Raw genomic sequence first — 21,709 nt, 5'->3', positions numbered from 1 at the left:
TCTCACCATCCTAACTGCCTGAGAACAGGCCTTGCTTATATCAGTACTAGTCAGAACAGAATGTCATTTTGAGTGGCTTCTCTTAACAAAAATGACTCAAATTTATCCGAAGAGTTGCCTGATATTGGCACCCCATTTTTGCTGAGCACTTTTGCTGGAGAAAATGAGGGAAGTTTTGAATGCACTCTAACTGCAATGTAATGTTTTCATAATATTCCAAAGTTTAAATTAAGCATAATATATCAAGTGTGAAGAGCTTACTTCTCTGAAAATGGAAAACATAAATAAAAATCCTTTCCATCATGTCAGCATCAGAAAGCCATCCGAAACACCAGATGTATGCTCTTAAACCAAAAACCATAGTCACAGATCACCTTAAGACCTAAAAAACCCCTTCACGGCATGTGTTCAATGCACTGAGAAACAACGAATTGAGACAATATTTCCCAAGAGTTAAGTGATAGAACGCTCTCAAAGTAAAATGTAGTGTGAGGAAGTCAGCTTAGGGCAAAAAGAAAATAGATTCCCAGTCCCTCTACTCGTATATCTAAACCACACGAAACTAACCCACAGAGATGCTGCTTCCTCTTTAATACTTTAGCTCCAGCACAAGATGTGTTGTAGAGAGTGTATGTCAAAAACAGGTCTTTGTAATATACTTTAAAAAAATTATGCCAGCTTAAAATCAAAATTAATTCCCTTTCTAAAAATGTTATGGTACCAGGATTTTATATGAGATTTGCTGGGTTTGGTATCAAACACCTAAGAGAATTTTAACACTTTAAAACTATTTTAAGTTAGATTGACAAGCTGCAATACTTATCAAACTCCAATAATCCGGGCACTGTTAAGTAAAGTTCTAAGAACATTAACAACAGGCTGAAATCCTGAGCACACTTTCTAAGAAGCAAAACAGAGATCTGATGCAGTTTAAAGGATATTTTATTGCATATTCTTGTATGTATATTAGAGCTCTTCCTCATTAAGTGTTATCCTCAATTGGAAAGCATGTGTGCGCGCACATGCACACGCAGATCAAAAAATCTTTAAGTAACAAATTCATTTATGCACCAAAAAGCAGGGAAATTAAGGTGGCTATCTTAACTTCTATACCATGTAAACAGTAAATATGGCCTACAGTCTTCACATAGCAAGCTGTTTGTTTACAACATGGCCTTTTTGAACCCTACTTTTCTTTGGTCTTTCAGTTCCAGTTCTCGTTCTCTGCAAGTTGGGTCAATAATGATTCTCAGGACACGATGGGAAGAGGGACCACTTAAATGCACATTGACCCCCTACTTTCACTATATGCTTTCATTTGTGTTAGAGAGAATGACACATGTACGTAGGGGCAGCCAGGTTGATGGAGACAATGAAAGCATCAGCAAAGACAGACTGGCACTGGGGCAAGCGTCTCTCATGAGCCCAAACTCGCATAGTAAGAGAAAGGAGGAGGTGGGTATGTTCTCAGAACAGAGTTTCAATTCATATTACACGTCTTTGCAACTGTCTGGCTTAGTTTTACAACCGAGTTTTAGTTAAAGATGTACTGCATTTCACTCTGCCGCTTAAGAGACGTGAGAGCTTGAGCAGTAGCAGCAGTAGCAATGGATGGAGTGGATTGGAACAGTGGTGTCAGCAGCATCAGGTGGGCATGGGCCAAGCACACCCCAAGAAGCAGAGGGTGTTGCTCTTTCCGGCAGTTCCCTCTTCCCTGACGACAGCCATGATCCTCTCCAGAAACTGCCTTGCAACACCATCCTATGCATGCTTACTCAGAAATGGGATACCCAGTAAGGTTTACTCTCAAGTAAACATGCCTAGGATTGCAGCTGAAAGCAACAACAATTGAGGAAAGGAGAGGAGAGGACTTGGCATTCGCCTGGGGGGACTGGGCAGGGACATGGCCTATTTTCTGGCCAATATTGTTGGCTAAAATTGTGAGTGAGGAAAGATCCACAAGGAAGAAAGATCCCCAAGCCACTGCTAATTGCTTTTATTAATTAATTTTAATGTAATAATGTGCTAAATATTGACCTCGGCCCCCATGCATCAAGCCATAGTTGGTTCCAGCTCACTGGGGCATTTGAATTCTTCACCCCTGGAATAAGGGATCTAAAATATAAAGTTGTTTATACTATTAAACACTGCTATTGCATTGACTCTAGCTTCAGGGGCATCTCCAACCTGCACAGGAATTGGACTGGAGCTGAAAGACCAAAGGAAAGTAGGGGTGTATGAAGGCCAAGTTGTAAGCAATCACAATATTTATTTATTTATTTATTTATTTATTTATTTATTTATTTTTACATTTCTATACCGCCTTTCATTAAAAGAAAACCCCAAGGCGGTTTACAAAAATTAAAACATACAATAAAAGCAATAAAAACATCAAGCAATAAAAACATCAAGCTAAAAACATATAAAACAAGCATAAAAACAAGACAACAGATAACAGATAAAAACACAGAGAAGCCGCAGTAAAAACGATTATGCAAAAGCCTGGGTAAAAAGCCGAGTCTTTAAAAGCTTTCTGAAAGCCGTGATAGAGTCTGAGGAACGAATGGCCACTGAGAGAGCATTCCAGAGAAGGCCCTGTCCCGAGTGCACGAAAGCCGGGCCTCCCTCATTGTCGGCACCCGGAGCAGGGCCCCCTCAGATGTCCTTGTCAAGCGGGCAGCAACCCTTGGGAGCAGGCGGTCCCTCAAATACCCTGGGCCCAAACCGTTAAGGGCTTTAAAGGTCAAAACCTGCACCTTGAATTGGACCTGGAAACGAACCGGCAGCCAGTGCAGCTCTTTCAAAATGGGGGTGATATGTTCCCAACAGGCAGCTCTGGATAACACCCTCGCTGCCGTGTTTTGCACTAGCTGCAGTTTCCGGATACTCTTCAAGGGCAGCCCCACGTAGAGCGTGTTACAGTAATCCAGCTGCAATGTGACTAAGGCGTGGGTAACCGTGGCCAGATCTGCCTTCTCGAGAAATATGCACGAAATATGCACGACTCTAATATATTTACTGCTTACATGGTGTAGAAGTTAAGTCTGTCTACTTACTTTACAAATTTTCATGCTTTTTGTTATGTGAGTGAATTTGTAATCACCTTAAAGGTTTTTGTTTTTTTTAAATCCTAGAATCTTTTTCTCTCTTATAATAATCACCTGTGCTTAAGATACTGATAGTACTTAACACATGATTGTCTCCGTTAACACTTAAAAGTCTGCAACATAGGCCATTTTATTATTACCTCCATATTATTTCTGCTTTATCATAGTTTACCAAGGAATTGGTAAACTGTACCAATTGTACAGTAGTAACTGTACTGTAGTAGATATACAACACACCACTCTGGTTTAGCTTCTGGTGGGGTGGTGGTGAAGGGAGAACAACAGGCAAAATGGCTTACAACAGCCTTGTAATTAGTCCAGTGCACACACTTGCAAAACTTCTTAAATCTACTGCTGGGGGATTATCTTTGTTACTGAGTAAGGTCTCTCTCTCTTTTTGGCTGCACCTCTGCAGGAACAGCTGTTTTAGCAGTATTTGAAGCACTGAAAACTTTCTCTATCACCATCTTCCCCCCTCCTCTAGCATGTGCCAAGATCATGAATCTATGATACAATGAAAGGATATTCAAGCATATTTTAGAACAAAAAAGGTGACTGGCAGGAACCCGCCACTGGGAATGCTATCAAAACTTCAAATGTTGCTCAAGTTGCAATGCCCACAGAGGTGCAGCACAAACAAGCTCCAGTGTCACTTGCGCTGGCAAATTCCAGGTCACTAGCGGCAACCAGGTGAGTGCTTAAGGACAAGACTGGTGTTTCTTTTAATCCTGGAAAGTAGCTCACTGTTACAACAGACTGCAAAGCAAGTGAACATGGCGGAAGATATCACCAGAGAGGGAGCAAATCACTGGAGGAAATGAGATAAGGCAGAAGCTAGAAACAGAATGAAGGCATGGCAGCTCTCCCCCTTTTACACAGCCATGCACACAATATGTGAAGATGCCCTGGCATATGTCACAGCATACAAGCTCATGACAGAACAGCACACCATACATAAATGTGCACCACAGAACACCACATGCAGACATGCACTGCAGCATAGTACAATACATGACACACAAGAACATACTATATGCAAGGTTCTGCAAGACATCAAAGGCACATGCAAATGGTTTGCGGCATTCCGCAATACACCCTTCAGCATGTCAGATATAAATGTGCAGCAGCAGTACACCACACAAATATGGAAACATGCCACAAAATACATGCCACACATACACACCACTGCAGGCATTTTAAAAGCACAAATAGTATATCACAAATATATGTGCAGGCACACACAAACACTCACACTACTACATAGCACATGTAAACATACACAAGTATAATAGCTCCACTTTCCCGCCTATAAATGCAGACTGCTGCAGTCTCTTCATTCAAGCAGAAGCAAGTATTACCAGGCACTGATAATACTGGTAATACTTCAGTCTGCCAGGCACAAGTTGGAATATTTTGCGCTTAAAGGGGTGATATAAAATGGGGAATTTTGATTTCTCGTATTTTAGGAATACTCAATAGATTTTCACCAAACTAGAACATCCTTGTGATACAGTATTCCCCAAATACAAGACAACTCTGAATTTAAGATGAGCCCCTTAAAGATCCTAAATACAAGTTATGGTTATACTTGCCCAAAAGGAGAAGGATTCAATTTAAGACGACCCCACTGATTTCTAACAGCAAAGAACTGGGGGTGGGGTGGGGTGGGGTGGGGAACTAGTCTTGGATTCAGGTAAATACAGCAGGCTTGATATTTTGACACAATCTAAACTGCCCAAATAACAGATTTAAGATATGTTTCAGGAGTGTGGGGAAAGGTTGCAAGCGGCATGAATTGTTTACTGGTGCAAAGCAAATTTTGACTGCTGTACCTCCGCCATTCTTCATCAGCATTTTCTAAAATTTGGTCAAGTTATACCTCTCACGAGATAGACTCTCCATGCTAAGTTGCCTACGAACAAAATATGCTGTCTTAATTGTATTATGACAGTGACAGAATGCTGGAAAATCCACTCTACTTTTAGCTATACAGCGAAAACCCTCTGACCTATAACTATGTTCCTGTATGCCTGCTTAATATACACATGGAGTGTCAGGGCTATGAAATAAAAGTAGTGCAGTTTATGACCACTCTTATGTAAAGCTTAAAAGTATGAGAAGTACAGTGACAATTCAAAGAAGCAATAAATGGCTTACACATCTGCCAGCTGATAACACTTTGCGCATCTGATTATGTGGGCTTTAAGTCATGAAAGCTTATGCTACAAGAAATTTGTCACATCTTTTAGGTACTGTGGGACTCTTGTTTTTGCTGTATCAGACTAACATGGCAATATCTCTGGAAGTTGTTTCTAGGAACCAATTCCCATGGAATTCAGTAGGGCAGTTTCAAGTTATAATGTATAAGGTTGGGTTGATGAACTATTTTCAGTTATAAACAACCCACCTAGAGGTGGCTTCATTGATAGTATCTATATCCAGTATGGCCTTTAACACAATTATTTCAGATCTGCAGTTCGTTTGCTTATGTGTAAACAGTCAAACTCTTGAATTATAGTTTAAGAATGCACTTAATGAATTATTAAATGATTCAGAAATTGATCTGAATATTGTTTTGATTCTGGGAAGGAATTGCGACGTTCTGGAAGAATTATAGGTTCTATTTAATTGGCCTAGACACCCATTTGTGGAGCTCTGTGCTCAATCAGTTCCAGACTACACGGTTTCAACCTTGGCAGCTCCTTATTTAGGTAGCTCCTAGTCGAACTATCATAATAATGAGCCTCCAGAGTTTGTCTGGAATTCCATAGATGCAGAGCAAGAGATGTGGTAATGATCTAGCTTTCTGGTACGTAGCCTATAGAAGTGGATGAAGCAACTCTTTTGTTCACAACTATTTGTACTTAAATAGTTGTGAGCAAGAGTTGATTCATCCACTTCTAAAGGTCACATACACATCAAGATATGAGTAATTATACTACTGGCCTGTTTTGGGAAAATATTGTTAACATGTCTTTGAAGATAAGCACATTTTACTGTGACTAGAATAAATTTTATCTACATTACTATTTTCAGCTGATAAAAGCGTCCAGGGACTGTGCATCTTCCATTTACATTTCATGTAGAACTGACAAATCACTGATTCATAATCATTATAAAAATGTGTAATAATTATACAATTATTGCACGTAGCAATACTAAATACACTTTAAAGAACAAACATGGTCACTATGCTTATCATCAGGTATTTCCTTCTCACACAAGTCAGGCAAGTAAGCATGCTTTAGAAGATATGATTTGTGCATAAACTGGATAAATTCAGAGGATGTCAAGAATTCTATTTTAAAATATATGCTTAAAAGCTACTATTCTGATAGCTTTCATAATACCTGAAAAGTCTGAGTTGAAGTTGGTGGCAAAAAACCTTCCTTTTCTTTCCCATTCCAGTCCTGCATGTTTGCATCCATACTATGAACTGGCAACTAGGACTGGGGAGACCTGAGCTCAAATCCCCATTCAGCCATGAAACTAGCTGGGTGACTCTGGGCCAGTCACTTCTCTCTCAGCCTAACTTACTTCACAGGGTTGTTGTGAAAGAGAAACTCAAGTATGTAGTACACTGCTCTGGGCTCCTTGGAGGAAGAGTGGGATATAAATGTAGTAGTAGTAGTAGTAGTAGTAATAATAATAATACACTAAGAACAAATGCAATAAGAGCAAAAGTCAAAAAATCAACAACAAATAGCAAGTGCCGCCTTTGTAAAGAAGCAGATGAAACAGTGGACCACCTAATCAGCTGTTGTAAAAAGATTGCACAGACTGACTACAAACAAAGGCATGACAAGGTAGCAGGGATGATACACTGGAACATCTGCAAAAAATACAAGCTACCTGTAGCCAAAGATTGGTGGGACCATAAAACTGAAAAAGTTGAAGAAAATGAAGATGTAAAAATATTATGGGACTTTCAACTACAAACAGACAAACATCTGCCACACAATACACCAGATATAACTGTAGTTGAGAAGAATGAAAAACAAGTCAAAATAATCGACATAGCAATACCAGGGGATAGCAGAATAGAAGAAAAAGAAATAGAAAAAATCACCAAATACAAAGATCTACAAATTGAAATTGAAAGGCTGTGGCAGAAAAAGACGAAAATAATCCCAGTGGTCATTGGAGCCCGGGGTGCAGTTCCAAAAGACCTTGAAGAGCACCTCAACACCATAGGGGCCACAGAAATCACCATCAGCCAATTACAAAAAGCAGCTTTACTGGGAACAGCCTATATTCTGCGACGATATCTATAATAGCAACAACATTGACAATAAAATTCTGGTATCCCAGGTCCTTGGGAAGGACTCGATGTCTGGATAAAACAAACCAGTCAATAACACCTGTCTGACTGTGTAAATAAATAAATAAATAAATAAATAAATAATACATACATTCCTCCAAGGTTTTCAGCAGCAAAAACAGGATTGTAAATGAAGTACTGTACTAAACACTAGTGAAATAAATGAGATATGAGCAACTTAAGTCCTATTAATTTCAATGGTACTTGCGCATAAGTAACTTTGTCTGGATCCTGTCCAGAGCAGAAATGTCAATCCAAACCCCTCCTTAGGATTGACCGGTGTGAATTTTAATGCAATTTTGGGAAAAATTGTACATGCTCAAAAGTTGTTTTAATGTAATTTTAACTTACAATTTAAAAAAAGAATGTGGCTTTTGGGTGTGATAATTTTAGTGAGTATTTGAGAATGTATTTAGTGAGATTTTGAATGTATTAGAAGTCTACACTGCCTAGCTTCAAGAGCAATGTACCACACATTATTTAAATTAAAACATACAAAATCAATTGGTTTGTTGCTTGGGTAAAAGGCCAAGCTGGTCAAAACAAGGCTAATCTTGGAGCATAAGAATGAAATCACCAGCTTCTGGCTTGTTTTGAATGGGGGAAAAGGAAGTGCTCATGCAAGAGGCCTAGACGGTCTTCTCAGGGCAGAAGAGAAAAGATCTGAGTGGTTACTAACATGGATTGGAAACACCTAGGATGGAGAAATCAAATTGGAAAGCTGCTTAGCAGGCCCTTTTGTTAAACAAAAACTAGGACCCTGGTGGCGCAGTGGTAAAACTGCCGCCCTGTAACCAGGAGGTTACAAGTTCGATCCTGACCAGGGGCTCAAGGTTGACTCAGCCTTCCATCCTTCCGAGGTCGGTAAAATGAGTACCCAGAATGTTGGGGGCAATATGCTAAATCATTGTAAAACCGCTTAGAGAGCTCCGGCTATAGAGCGGTATATAAATGTAAGTGCTATTGCTATTGCTAAGTGCTATTGCTAGGACCAACAAAACCAGAATCACAGCAAAATAAGCAGCTACAAGTTAAAGCAGAGAACAGCACACACACACAAAAAGGAACCGGTGTCCTGACACCAAACCATAAGCTCAGAAAAAGGGGTGGTCTTCACCACCTTCTGGTAGACAGAAGTGGAGGGGAACAGAGACACCTTACAGGGAATGATGTTCCACCACCTGGGTGCAGCTACATAAAAGACTCCGCTGCAAGTCAGGAGAATTGAGAAGAGTTTCTTCAAGTTATCTCGGCAAGTGGGCAGATTCATACAAAGGATGGCAGTCCTTCGGTACCTCGGATCCAAGCGGTTTAAGGTTGCAAAGGTCAAAACCAGCAATTTGAACTAGGCCTGGAAGCAATGGGAATCCGTGCAGCTCAAACAATCCGAGCAATCTTCTCTACAAACCAATAAATGCTCCCGATTGCAGCTTGGCAGCAGAATTCTGCACCAGGGGTGGTTTCCATATATTTTTCAAGGCAAGTTCCACATAGAGCACAACACAGTAATCGATTTGGGATGTAACCAAGCCATCCATGCCTGAAGTCAGATCTCCTGCAATTGGGCACCAGCCAAAGCCAAGTGAAGGCACATCTAGCCAGTCACCACCTGAAATATCTGGACCAAGCACTGCTCCTGAAGTACACCTTGACTGTGAACCTGATCCTTCTGATGGAGTGCTACCCTACCCATAACAGGTCAAATAACCCAATTGTAGTGATAGTCAGGCTTGAGGGAGGCCTCAGTTAGAGTAACTGCTTGGAGGGTGGGCATCTCCTAATAAGAGATAAAGTCTGGGAGAATCAAATCCCTATGGCCCACTCCAGAGTGAGGGGCAGGGCTTACTGGACAAAAGCCCATAGAGAAATAGGGGAGGGGTATGTTAGAATTCAGTTCTTCCCCAGAGGCCTCTGAAGCAGGTCTGATCAGCAACTACTGTAGCACAAAGGGAGACTAACATCCTTGGGCTGGGAATCAACTGGGAGCTCCTTACCTTGAAGTAAGTAGGAAGGATAAGGACCAGTTTAGCTAGACACATCAGGGAATTTATTTTTGTTTAAGTGCTTGGATCTGACTGCATGGTTTTTGTAGTCCCCGGGGAAGGGTTTTACTTGAATGAAAGCAGCAATTGTTGATACCTCTACAGTTTTCCTGATCATCCAGTTATTAATAAACCCTTGTCATTCTTACAGTGTCACTCCTTATTGGGTTCTGCCCTAGTCACATACTTTTGGAGGCCTAAAACTGCTCAAGTCTTTCTTGTAGGAAAGGGTTTTCCACTTTACTCTCCCAGAATATTCCCTTGAAAGGATGAATCTGCTCATGTAAAAGAATTGGATGGTGGCAGCCTACCTGGGACTCCTCACAGTTAGAGGAGGGATTTTATATTCCCCCCACCCACTTTTGACCAACACAGATTAGCTTTTACTAACCAGTAACATCTGTCTTGTTTAGTTTAAGTCTCAATTTTATTAGCTCATACTGAGACCAGATTTCCACTACCTCCTGGGGATTAGCTGGGGGTGGGGTAAGAGAATTGCATGTCATCTACAATCCCAAACTCTTGATGAACTCTCAGCAGTTTCATGTAGATGTTAATAGTATAGGGGAGAGAACAGAACCCATGGGACTCCAGAGACCAGTGGTCAAGAGATGACACCGTAGTCCCTTGTAAAGGTAAAGGTAAAGTGTGCCGTCAAGTTGATTCCTGGAGCCCACAGAGCCCTGTGGTTTTCTTTGGTAGAAAACAGGAGTGGTTTACCATTGCCATCTCCCGCGCAGGGTGAGATGATGCCTTTCAGCATTTTCCTATATCACTGCTGCCCGATATAGTACCAGCAGGGATTGGAACCAGCAACCTTTCGCTTGTTAGTCAAGCATTTCCCCGCTGCACCACTTAAGTCCCTTGTACTCTTCTGAAATTTATCTCCCAGGACAAATCATGTAATAATGTAAATCAGATTTTTTTTTAAACTCCTTAAAAAGAGAACATGGGTGAAAGATATCATCTTGAATATTAATCGTTACTTCTCATTATATTCTATGAACATGTTAAGTGCAGTATATGGGGATGAGAGATAACAGACCTGAACAGGTGGTGTATGTGCAGCGTGTGTGTGTGTATACACACACACACACACACACACACACCCTTGCTGCCACTCCCAATCCAGAAGTGCAATGAGGGATGGAATAGACCAGATTGAGGAGGAATTATAAATTATTATAAGTGTAAGGGATGTGGTGCGGGGAGAGGGGGTGGGATAGAAAGTGAAAACAAAACCAACAAAATTGAACAAAAAAAAAACATTCATGGAGTCCTGAAGAAACGTTTTTGGAGTTATCCTCCATTGTAGAAGGGAAACACCTGTCATGGGCTGTAAAAGAGATCCCATTTGGCAACATTTTAATGAATTTTTTATGCAGGTAAGACAGGCATGTGTGCAAAATGCAAACAGTGCAACAAAGAAAAGTAAGGCCCAGTTGCCCAAATGAAATAGCATTATGTCTACCTACCTTCTAAAAATGAAACCCACATCTATCTCTGAATATGTATTAAAGTTATATTAGACTAGACAACAAGAATGTACTTTTACTAGAAAATGATGGTTTTCCTGACCAGTGATTTAAATAATTAGAGTCTTTCTGTGAAGCAATTTAAATCAATTTGATTGAAGTCAAATCAACCCTGCCCAAAATCCACTGCCAACAGCCACAGTGCCTGTGCTGCAGTAACAGTATTGGCACAAGTTGTTCTCTGACACACAATTATGACTCCTTATGTTACTTCCTAGCATTGCAACAGCTGCTACAGCAGCACTCTTACTTAGCAAGCACAGCCATAAGCAGCTCAACTAGAGCAACTTCAGCCACATTTTGACCTAGTATAGGGCTGCTCCACTTCAGCCCTCCTGAAAATGTTGGCCTACAACTCCCATAATCCCTGGCTATTGGCCACTGTGGCTGGGGATTATGGGAGGTGTAGTCTAAAAACAGCTGGGGGGCCAAAGTTGAGCAGGCCTGACCTAGCACAACAGCCACCTCTACCCCCCAAGAATTAACCAGAAGTGAAACCTGTCGTGACTGACAGGCTGGTGAACTCCAGGGCTCAGCCAATCAGCATACCAGGTGGGTGGAACCTAGAGAGCTGTTGCCAGGATGAAGAGAGGTCTTCGTTAGAGAGAAGGACATGTGGCCATGGAGTTTGGCTGCAGGAGAATGACTACAGATCCTTGAAAGACAGGAGGGCAGGAAACTTGAACTCTCAACCAGGGCTCTGGGAAGATTAATTAAGGGGAATGTTTATTTAATCAGACTTTGCATTAGAAGTTATATTTCTTTGGGGTGTGTGTGTTTTGCATATTCCTGATACTGTTTTATTAGAGTTTACCTGCAACGTAAGTGAAATAGGAAACACTAGTCTACACCCAGCCTACCTAGGGAATTGCAAACGACTCTATAAACATTTAAACATGCTTAAGACAACCTATTTTTGTAATCTACTGAGTATTCTTAACTGTATCTAAGAAAGTTAGAAAGCCTTAGACAGAAGCAGTCTGCAGTAAATGAACAAAACTTTTTAAAAAGTCTTTTCTTTTTGCAAGCCTCTCCAAGTTGGCTTTTGACTCAGGAAAAGGGGGCCAGGCAGAGGGGGGAGTTTTCTGATGCAAGCACGTCCTCAGCTGTTCAGCAGCTATCAGTTTTCTCATGACATGTGGGCTTGCACGTGGAAGGTTTTTTGTACTTATCCAATAGCAAAAATAAAGAGAGTTTCCCCTGGGAGTCCACCCCATGCCCAGGGAGGTTCAAGCTCTGTCGATAAGAGGGGTGGTGGTGGCAGCCTTCTGAACCTATCGATAATATAGAATATTTTTAAGAGAAGCCTAGCCAGGCAGCTCAAGCAGGGAAGATTTAGCATTTCTTTCCCTCATGTGAGCTTGCTCTGAGACAAAGGCTTTAATCTGCTACACCTTGCAATGCAGATTGCAGCGCAGTTCAGAGTAGTGAGTGAAACACTAGTTAGTCTCAAGCAATGTTCCCTCTAACAGGGATTCCCAGATACTGTTGGCTACAATTCCCAGCATTCCCAGCTGCAAACAGCCTTTGCTTGGAGATTATGGGAACTGTAGCCAACAACATCATCTTGGAATCTATGTTAGAGGAAACATTGGTCTCAAGGCCAGACATGGAGCTCATCACAGCAATGAACAAGAAATACCACACACACCACCACGGTCCATTTCTCACTACAACACTATTCTCACAAATAAAAACCAAACCACAACTCAAGGAAAGCAGGCACTCCAGTTCTGGCTCTGTCAATCTAAGATCCAGCAATCTGAGATCCAGATCATTATAGCAGCAATAGCATAGTATATCATACTCAGTGCTGAGAAAAGAAAACCACAAAGTCAAATCCACCTTCCTCCTCTCCTGATGTATCTTTTTCAAAAGAGGAATAAGGGCTCTCTCTGCCTTCCAGTCCTTTTGAATACATTTTGAATTTGAAAGTCCCTCCTTTTGTGTTCTCCATCTCTCTCCCCAGCCAATGTGGGCATAGTTGCCCATTACACCAATTGATTTGTATGATGATGATGATGATGATGAAGAAAAATTTTATACCAGTTTATAACAATTTTAACACAAGCCAAATTTTATAACAAGCCAATCAAAAAGCAAGGAGATTGCAAGCCAGTGCCAGAAAACCATCAGCAAGGTGAAGACAGGAGGCCAAAACGGCTCTCGAAATGTCAAAATGTTTCAATAGCAATGGGGTTGTTTTGTTCTGAGCTTGAAACAGATCCTCTTTAAAGGGTGTTCTGTTTCAAGCTTGAAATGGCCCATTTCGAGTCGAAACATTCTGCACATTCTTAATAATATAACCCTACCCCCAAAATGCCTACCCCTTTGAGGGGCATTAGTGTTTGTAAAGGAGAGCTTGGAAGAAGGATGAAAAATATAAAATATGTTTTTCATTGAGGCATGCCTATAGCCTGCCCCAAATTCTATGTGAAATCACATAACACAACATAGCAAATACATGAAAATAAGTGTACAGAACTATAGTAATTCATAAACTCCAGCTAGGTAATCATGTTGTCATGTTAATGCATATAGTTAATCCTCAAATGCTTGGCCAAGTTAGCCCACTGGTACTTGAGATTAATTGTGAGCAATCAACTGTCAAGAGGCTGGGGCCTAAAACAAAAAGGTATCACAACTTAAGCCTGTCTAAAAGCTACCGTTTCTGACCTGGTAGCCCTGCATCCAAACCAAAGTATTTAGGCCTTGGCCATGATTATCCAGCAATGAAGGAAAGGGATTTTATGCAGGAAAATGTTAACAATATGTCTTAGGACTGAATTTCTGGACCTAACAAAGATGTACTTAGATGGAGGAAAACAAATAGGAAGGCACTTCATTAATGGCTCGTTAAAGTGCCCAGTGCAGTCATCTTTTCTGCACAAAAGCTTTCTGTCCTCAATGGGGGTGGGGCAATATAAAAGTACAGTACAGCAGGGCAACAATCTTGCCAGTACTGTCTAGTGTAGTGTTGAAAGGCTGTTTCTCCAGACCACATCCAACTATTCTGGATTAAACGTAACATGTCTTTGATCTTTTGTAAAGTTGCTTTCAACAAAACATTAGAAGTAGTAGTATTAAAATTAAGGGATTATCAAAGCAGAGGATGGCACTTTCTTTTAAAGAATGACTTCTTGTTGAGCTTTACTTTGAGTTTATTAAAAAATGTTTTAAGTAAACTAAATCCGGATAGACTAGTGTCATTAATGCACTAAAGAGTGATCTGTAAGATCAAATCCAAAACCTTTTCCTTGCTGTCTCCATTCTTTATTTCTTTGGTTTCATACATGTTCTGTAGGTTTTTCCCTTTGGTTTGTAAATATGGTTGTAATGTAAAAAATAACATTCAGCAGTTATAAAATAGCTAAACATGCCAAGAGACTGCACAGTAGAAAAAATAGCTGCATTTACAGCCAGCAGTTGGATATATATGCACTGCTTTGGTCAAAGTACAAGTGGAAGCAGAAGACAACACAGTTCTCCCAGGGAAAACATTTTAGAAGAGTGAGTGTGTTAAGATGAGATCAACATGGTATCATTCTATCTTTTTGCCTAGAAAGAGCTATTACTTTTCATGTCCAAAGACATCTATATAGAGTCTTGATTCAGACACCCTAGAAGGAGCTCTGTTTGTGTATGGTGCTCTCTCATTCCCTTCTCCTTCCTAGAAGCATCCAGAGTTCTGTGTGATAGTCAGCAGACTCAGGATATTGTAGGACAGGGCACAGGGACTGCAGTGAAAAGGGGGAATCTGAGTGTTTTGTGTGAGCAAGAGCGTCTTTCCATTTGCGCTGGGGTATATATGGAGAAAGTCTAATAACCAGCAAAATACATTCAGGACACTTAGTGATTTCTATTAGCTGGAAATGTGTACAAGTGCCAGATAGTTACAGCTTTTGAACTAATTCATTTGGCTAACTGCTTTGCTAGATATTAGTTATTTTGCAGAAAAGTACACATTGTACTAACTGAAAACCTTACCTGTTTTGCAATTTGTTTACAAAAATACCATGAGAACAATATACATTTTAAAAACATATCTGCATAGGAATATGGTTTAGCAAAATCATATAAGCATAGTAATTTATAGTCAGATTCAAGAACTGACTGGTTAATGCATTGATCAATTAAGGCACTCAGCTCCAATTACAAGCATCATATAATAAAGATTAGAAAAGTGTAATTTCTAGTAACGGCTTTTAGACCAAAGCACATTCACTCATCTCTGGTTTTAGTTCAAGAATGAAACTCATGCAAGTTGGTTCATAACCAACACTCATTTTTTAAAGTGAAATTATCTAAATATGAACATTTTTATAGGTTAATGTAAAGTTATATAGCATATCACTGCCCTTTAAACAAGAGCAAATACTTTAAACAGCAGGCTGAACAGTCTTGCATTCCAGGGGTAAACCTGCCATACATATTATCTGCTGTAACTGACTTTGCCAGGGAAGTTAGTGCCCTCTTGAGTGCATTAGCTTTGGCTGTGCACTTCAAAGCTTGAATGCTATCAATTCATCATCAATAAATATACGCCTAGGAAATAAAAGTGTGTAATCAGCACATGTTATGATGTTTGGAACCTATGACTACCTATGAAGTCAGATGTTCCAAGCATAACATATGCTGGGCACACATTTGACAGTATTTAGTTAAAGGCATATGGTATCATAGCTAGTGTTGGACTTGGACATGGGAAACCTGGGTTCAAAACAGTGTTTTGCTACTGAGCTCACCGGAGAGCCATAGGCAAATCACTCTCCTTCAGTTTAACCTACATCAAGGGATTATAGAAGCTAACACACCTTCTTTTAGGAAAGAAAAAGTATGAATATGACAAAACCAGCATCATCATTAGATATACATGTAGCAGTAATGCCACTTGTTCAGAAAACGTTAGTGCTGTTTAACTATATTTATGAGATAGTAGCAATCCCATAAATACCAAAGTATAAATTGAGATTAAAAAAACAAAGTCATATATAGTTAGCAACTAGTGCAGATCTTTTAGTATTTCTTCTGTTGCATGATGTACAGCCTGATATGAGCAAGGCACTTCATATATTGGTGTGTTAGCCCTCACCCCCCGCCCCACCACTTCCTACACTCACAGCACTAGTCTGGAATGCATGCAACAGGGTCTGCATGTCAAAGTCCTTTCCTCTGCATTAATAATCCTTGCTGAAGTTGATGTCTTACATCACATGCTTCCCACGTGTTAAGTGTAAAGACAATCAAGTATTTTAAGCCAGAATTATTGCTTTTAAAAAGTCAACATTAGATAATGGAAAAACAGGCATTTGAAGTAGACAGAAAAGTGTGCAAGATGGACTAAAAAAGCTAAATCAGCAAAATATACTCTGTGACCTGCCAGCAAGTGCTGTACAACACAGAGTTGCAGACCTCAATCCACCTGCTAATCATTAAATTCAGCAATCTAGCTGTCAACATTTGGTATATTTAGGATGAAAATGTTCTACAGTTTGCCATTACAAACCAAACAAACCCCACACACTTACTTGATCTGTCCCACAGTGTAGCAAGTTCAGAGACGTGAGGAGACTCATTTTCCAGAGTCACTTTCAGTTCATTTGAAGAACCCTTGGAGTGCCTGTGAAAAAGTCTGTTGGCAAACCCTTCCAGTCTCTGCAAAGCACTAGTAGTCCCTGTACTCTGGCTGCTAGATAACTCTCTTGCAGCTGCCATTTATATGCATTTAAGGTATATGTTAAAAGAAACAGTTCTAAACTTATGAATTTAGCACACACGGCAGGACTATGCATGTGTCAGACTTCCTGTATGCAGCATGTTAAAACCACAACTGCTGTTCTGCTTCCTGTTAATATAAAACCAAACTTCAAGGAGCTATTCTAAGCAAAAGCCTCCTGGTATCAGCTCAGGGTGGTGACTAGGACAAAACACACACACACACCACACAAAACCTTTCCTTTCCTTCCCAAACAAAGTAAATAGTGAAGAGAACAAGCATGAACTTGTTAAATACAGAAGGGGTAATTAGGAGCCAGCACATGGGCACATGCGCGCGCATGAGAGAGAGAGTTTGTGTGCACATGTGTGTACACACACAGTTTATTAGCTATTAATAATAAATCCTATAGCTAATCCCCCTACTGTGAATTAAAAGCAACCAGAAAAGGTTTTTAAAATAATGTAACGTTATGAAAACTTTAAGACACAAATGTTTATATACTGTGTCAATCTGTCAAGTTCCCTATAACATACAAGTTATGTCCATTTGTTTAAAAAGCATTTACTTGTTACTTGTTACACACACAGTATACACAAAGTCAAAAACCAACAACCTTTGACAAGTATTAATTTTGCACGCACGTTGGGGGAAAACACGTCTATACAGATATGAACTCATTATTTTGCTAACATGAAGTGGCCCTTAGATAGGATAGATCTCCTTGGGGAAGGCTGATTTAAGGTCATTCATGTGACTATTCTTTCCATTAGGAACAACTTTTTAAAGCAGCCTTGAAAGAAATACAAACATGGAACTTCACCTTGGAGATATATTTGCTATATACAGTATGTGATAAACCTTTTTTAAAAAAAATAGCTTTGCTGAGCATCAGGAGAAGAAAAAAAGTATTGAGTTATTCCATAAGACTATTTCTACATGGCTTCTACTGAAAAAAGTCACCTCACAGTGACATTTAAAGTCATAAATGAAACCTGTGAGGAGAAAAACTAGGAAAGAAAAATAGAGATGGAAATAAATAGTTAAAATGTTTGATAATCCCTCGTAATGTGAGATCTAGCCCACAAAAGCTAAGGCTATCATACAATGTTCATACAGAGTTGCTCTTATTCAGTTCTCAATCTTGCCAGGTTCTGGTTTTGAGTGTTTCCCTTGATGGGGGTATGCTCCCCTTGAATGAGCAGGCTCACAATTTGGGGGTCATCCTGGACTCATGTCTCCTGCTGGAACAGCAGATGGAAGCCGTGGCCAGGGGAGCCTTTGCCCAGCTTCGTCTGGTGCGCCAACTGTGGCCTTACCTCGACTGGCAGGCTCTGGCAACTGTAACTCATGCTCTTGTTACCTCTTGGTTGGACTACTGCAATGCGCTCTACCTGGGGGTTGCTTTTGAAGATGACTCAGAACCTCCAGCAGGCTGAAAATGCCGTGGCCCAGCTGCTTATGAGCAGCAGAAAATATGATCATGTTTCACCTTTGCTGAGGTCACTGCATTGGCTGCCAGTTCGCTTCCAGGTCCAATTCAAGGTGCTGGTTATCACCTATAAAACCCTTCAGCGTTTGGCACCTGTGTACCTTCAGGACCGCCTCCCCTGTCCAACTTCAACCCACCCTGTGAGGTCATCTCAGGTGGACTTTCTCAGAGTTCTGGGTCCAGGGGAGGTATGTAGGGCCCACGCTCATGCGAGGGCCTTCTCTGTTGTAGCCTACTCCTTATGGAACACTCTACTTCCTGAGATTCCTAATGCCCCCTCCCTTCTGTCCTTTAAGAAGCTCCTGAAAAGCTACAGTATCTATTTTGCCGGGCTTTTAGTTTTTAACGTGTGTTTGTGTAGGGGGGGTTCTTTTTCTTTTTCCTCCCCCTTCTCCTCTTGTCTTCATTGCCGCTTTAATTTATGTAAACTGCCTCAAGTCTAAGGAAGTCAGGTGGTCAATATATTTGCTAAATAAATTAAGTAAATAAATGTTAAAAACTAAGATGTGGCAACACACCAAGATGGTAGCAGGCTAATGCACCTGCCCGACAGTTTTAACACATGCTTCAGGTGCAATCCATATTCCAATGAAGTTAACTCATAACTCATTACCCCTGCTAACTGGGCAAAGAGGCACCTTTTACCATGGTGATTCTCTTTATTTAGCAGGGGGAGAGTAACTGGCCCTATCCACCCGCAGCACAGTACTTCCAGTGACTGTTGCTGTTGTGTGTCTTATGTTTCTTTTTAGAATGTGAGCCCTTTGGGGACAGGGATCCATCTTATTTGTTATTTCTCTTTGTAAACCACCCTGAGCCATTTTTGGAAGGGCAGTATAGAAGTCGAATTATTATTATTATTATTATTATTACATAGATGTTAACGGTTGTGAACTGCAGTCCTAGACATTTTTATTAAAAATGTCTTCATGAAGGCAGAATATGCCTTTGAAATAAGTAGAAAAGGCAGGTGATATTCCTATGCATATCCCCTTGAGCATGCTAATTCAATCCCGTCTTTGCAATATTTAACATACATCTAGAGAAAAACAATGGATCATGAAATACAAGTAACAGAAAACCCCAGAAAACTGTTACTTCTTGTCATGCAGAGCCTCTAAAACAACTCACTAGGATTTATGCTAGTGGATTCAGAAAAAGCATGGTCATGCTTCATGTTATCTATGGGAGTAAGGAAAATGAAAGCGTGAAGAGCAAAACAATACTGTTTCAAGGCAGGCTGTCACTTGCCCAAGTTCCTCCGTTATTTTTGTCCACTGCCTATCTGGCACACAAATACCAGAACAAATGGGAGGAGTGTGTAATTTGGCAAACGAACAGGAAAAGCTACCACAACTCACAAAAATGTTACTGCTATTATATTAGTTTGTAATCCTCTTAATTATATTAAAAAAAACCCATACCTGAAGAACAGGGGATCTATCACAGATTTCTAAAACCTGTACAACAGTATTAAACACCCTGTACAATATTGCCTTAGGCATGAGTACACAGCCTATCACTGTGTTTTATTGCTACAAGACTATTTTCAAGTTTGTCTCAGAAAATGGTGGCATAAATAAAACATGAGAACAACATGAAATCTGTTAGAGCTTCTGTTATGCTGGAGTAGTATTTAGCTTATCTGTTGGTAACTGGATGAGGGTGTTATAAAGATGATATTAATGCCAATTCTTTCAGAATTTTAAAGAAAGTTGTAGAACACAGGAATTTGAATTTAAAAAGATGTTAAAGAATATAATGATGACCTTATAACCTGCATAGGTTTATAGGAAAGGAAAGGCACATGTAGTGTTAAACTTTTTTTAAAGCCACAGACCCAGTTCAGACAGGATTGCAAATAGGCTCTGTGCCTTAGTGCTCCCTCCTGTGTAATCTGGCTGAATTCCAAGCTGCTTAGTTTATTCAAACCAGAGCACATATAAATAGATAATTTTAAAATATGTAAGTTTCAGCTATAGCAAGTTTTTCTTTTTAAAATAAAGCAGATTTAAAATGAAATCTGAATGTAGTGCAAAGATATAAGCTCTTAAAACTGAACTTATTTCCCTAGAACTTATGAAAAGCTGTTTTTCTTTGTAAAAAACTGACTGTGGGGAAAATCATCTTTATCAGTCATTATACAGCATCATAGATCATATATTATGGCTTTATACTGGGAGGTCAGGCAAGGACTGACAATAAGTTAGCACAGATGTCATTTACTGATCTGAAATGCAAGTCATCCACTTTTCATTACGGTACTGTTATAACTATACTACTTAATTACTACTACTATTTATATACCACTTTTCAACAAGATTCCAAAGCGGTTTACATAGAAAAATAAAGAATAAATAAGATGGTGTCGTGTCCCCAAAGGGCTCACAATCCAAACCATAAATATAAAGGTAAACACCAACAACAGCCACTGGGGGATGCTGTGCTGGGGTTGATTAGGGCCAGTTGCTCTCCCCCTGCTAAATATAAGAGAATCACCACCTTGAAAGGTGCCTCTTTGCTCAGTCTACTGATTTAAGTCATTTGGGACAGGAGAGTAAATCCTTCTCTTGGGGAACTTATGTTTTATTTCCTCTTGCAAGTTCAACTGACCTTGAAAGATGATAGTGTCTGGTCAACACTCTGAGGCACTGCATAGTTCTGTACTCCTGGGTTTGGGCAGATAAAACCAGCTTCTCCCAGAATGTCAGATCTAGTGTTTCGAATGAGTAAATCATCTGACAGAATCATCTTGCAAAAGCAGGGGCTTTAGTCACTAGAACCAAGACAAAAGGATCACAACAGGCCACACCGACAATATACCAGCTTCATTCAGCCTGGCATCAGTGAATAAACCATCAACAGTACGTATCTGGTCTTTTCTTGCTTCTTGTGGTCCGATAAAACCCAACAAAAGGCGAGTTGGAACTTGGTCCCAGGTGGAGAGAGCAAGAAGATGTAGAGGTGGAATGCATTACACTGAACAGTCTGCTGGACCTCATGCGCCTGCCAGTGAAGATACTGAGGTCATGGGTTACATGGCAAGCAGGAATGGCAGAAGACGATTCAAACCACCATAATTACACCATCACTGGCCAGTGCAGACATCATATGTGAACACGTAGGGACAGCATGTAATCAGATGCACAGTAGATTAATCCTTTGTGCTTGTGGTCACATTATTCTCAGGGAAACCAATCAAGAGACTGAATGTGCATGCATGTAATGGAATGAGAACCATCCTATGGAAATGTGAATGTGGAAGACAGGAACAGGGCTGCAGCTCAGTGGTAGAGCACAACATGTAGAAAGTTTTAGGCCTGGTTATCTCTAAGTAGGGCTAGTGGAAAAGTTGATTGACTGTTAAATTTATACCCTGCCTTTCATTAAGAAAATCCCAAGGCGGCGCACAATAAAATTTTAAAACAAGATTATAAAAAAGACACATTAAAATATTGTGCTAAAAATATAAAAACAAATCTGAACCACTGGGGAA

At 40.2% G+C, this 21,709-nt stretch overlaps 1 protein-coding gene across 5 annotated transcripts in view; it reads right to left on the bottom strand.

Annotated features, from left to right (window-relative positions):
- PRKACB (protein kinase cAMP-activated catalytic subunit beta) overlaps nucleotides 1-21,709 on the bottom strand; it is a 120,492-nt gene that overhangs the window by 49,854 nt on the left and 48,929 nt on the right. The window contains exon 1 of one of the 5 annotated variants that reach the window (XM_053243207.1): nucleotides 16,534-16,720. The exons of the other annotated variants lie outside the window; for them this stretch is intronic. Within the exon in view, the coding sequence (XP_053099182.1) occupies nucleotides 16,534-16,720 (187 nt within the window). Of the gene's footprint in view, nucleotides 1-16,533; nucleotides 16,721-21,709 lie in introns of those variants that run through there. 5 annotated transcript variants of the gene reach the window in all.

The sequence above is a fragment of the Hemicordylus capensis genome, chromosome 4 (genome assembly GCF_027244095.1).
Source record: "Hemicordylus capensis ecotype Gifberg chromosome 4, rHemCap1.1.pri, whole genome shotgun sequence".
Taxonomy (NCBI): domain Eukaryota; kingdom Metazoa; phylum Chordata; class Lepidosauria; order Squamata; family Cordylidae; genus Hemicordylus; species Hemicordylus capensis.
Note: the sequence above shows the minus strand (reverse complement) of the source record. Positions and strands in the feature narration are given on the sequence as shown.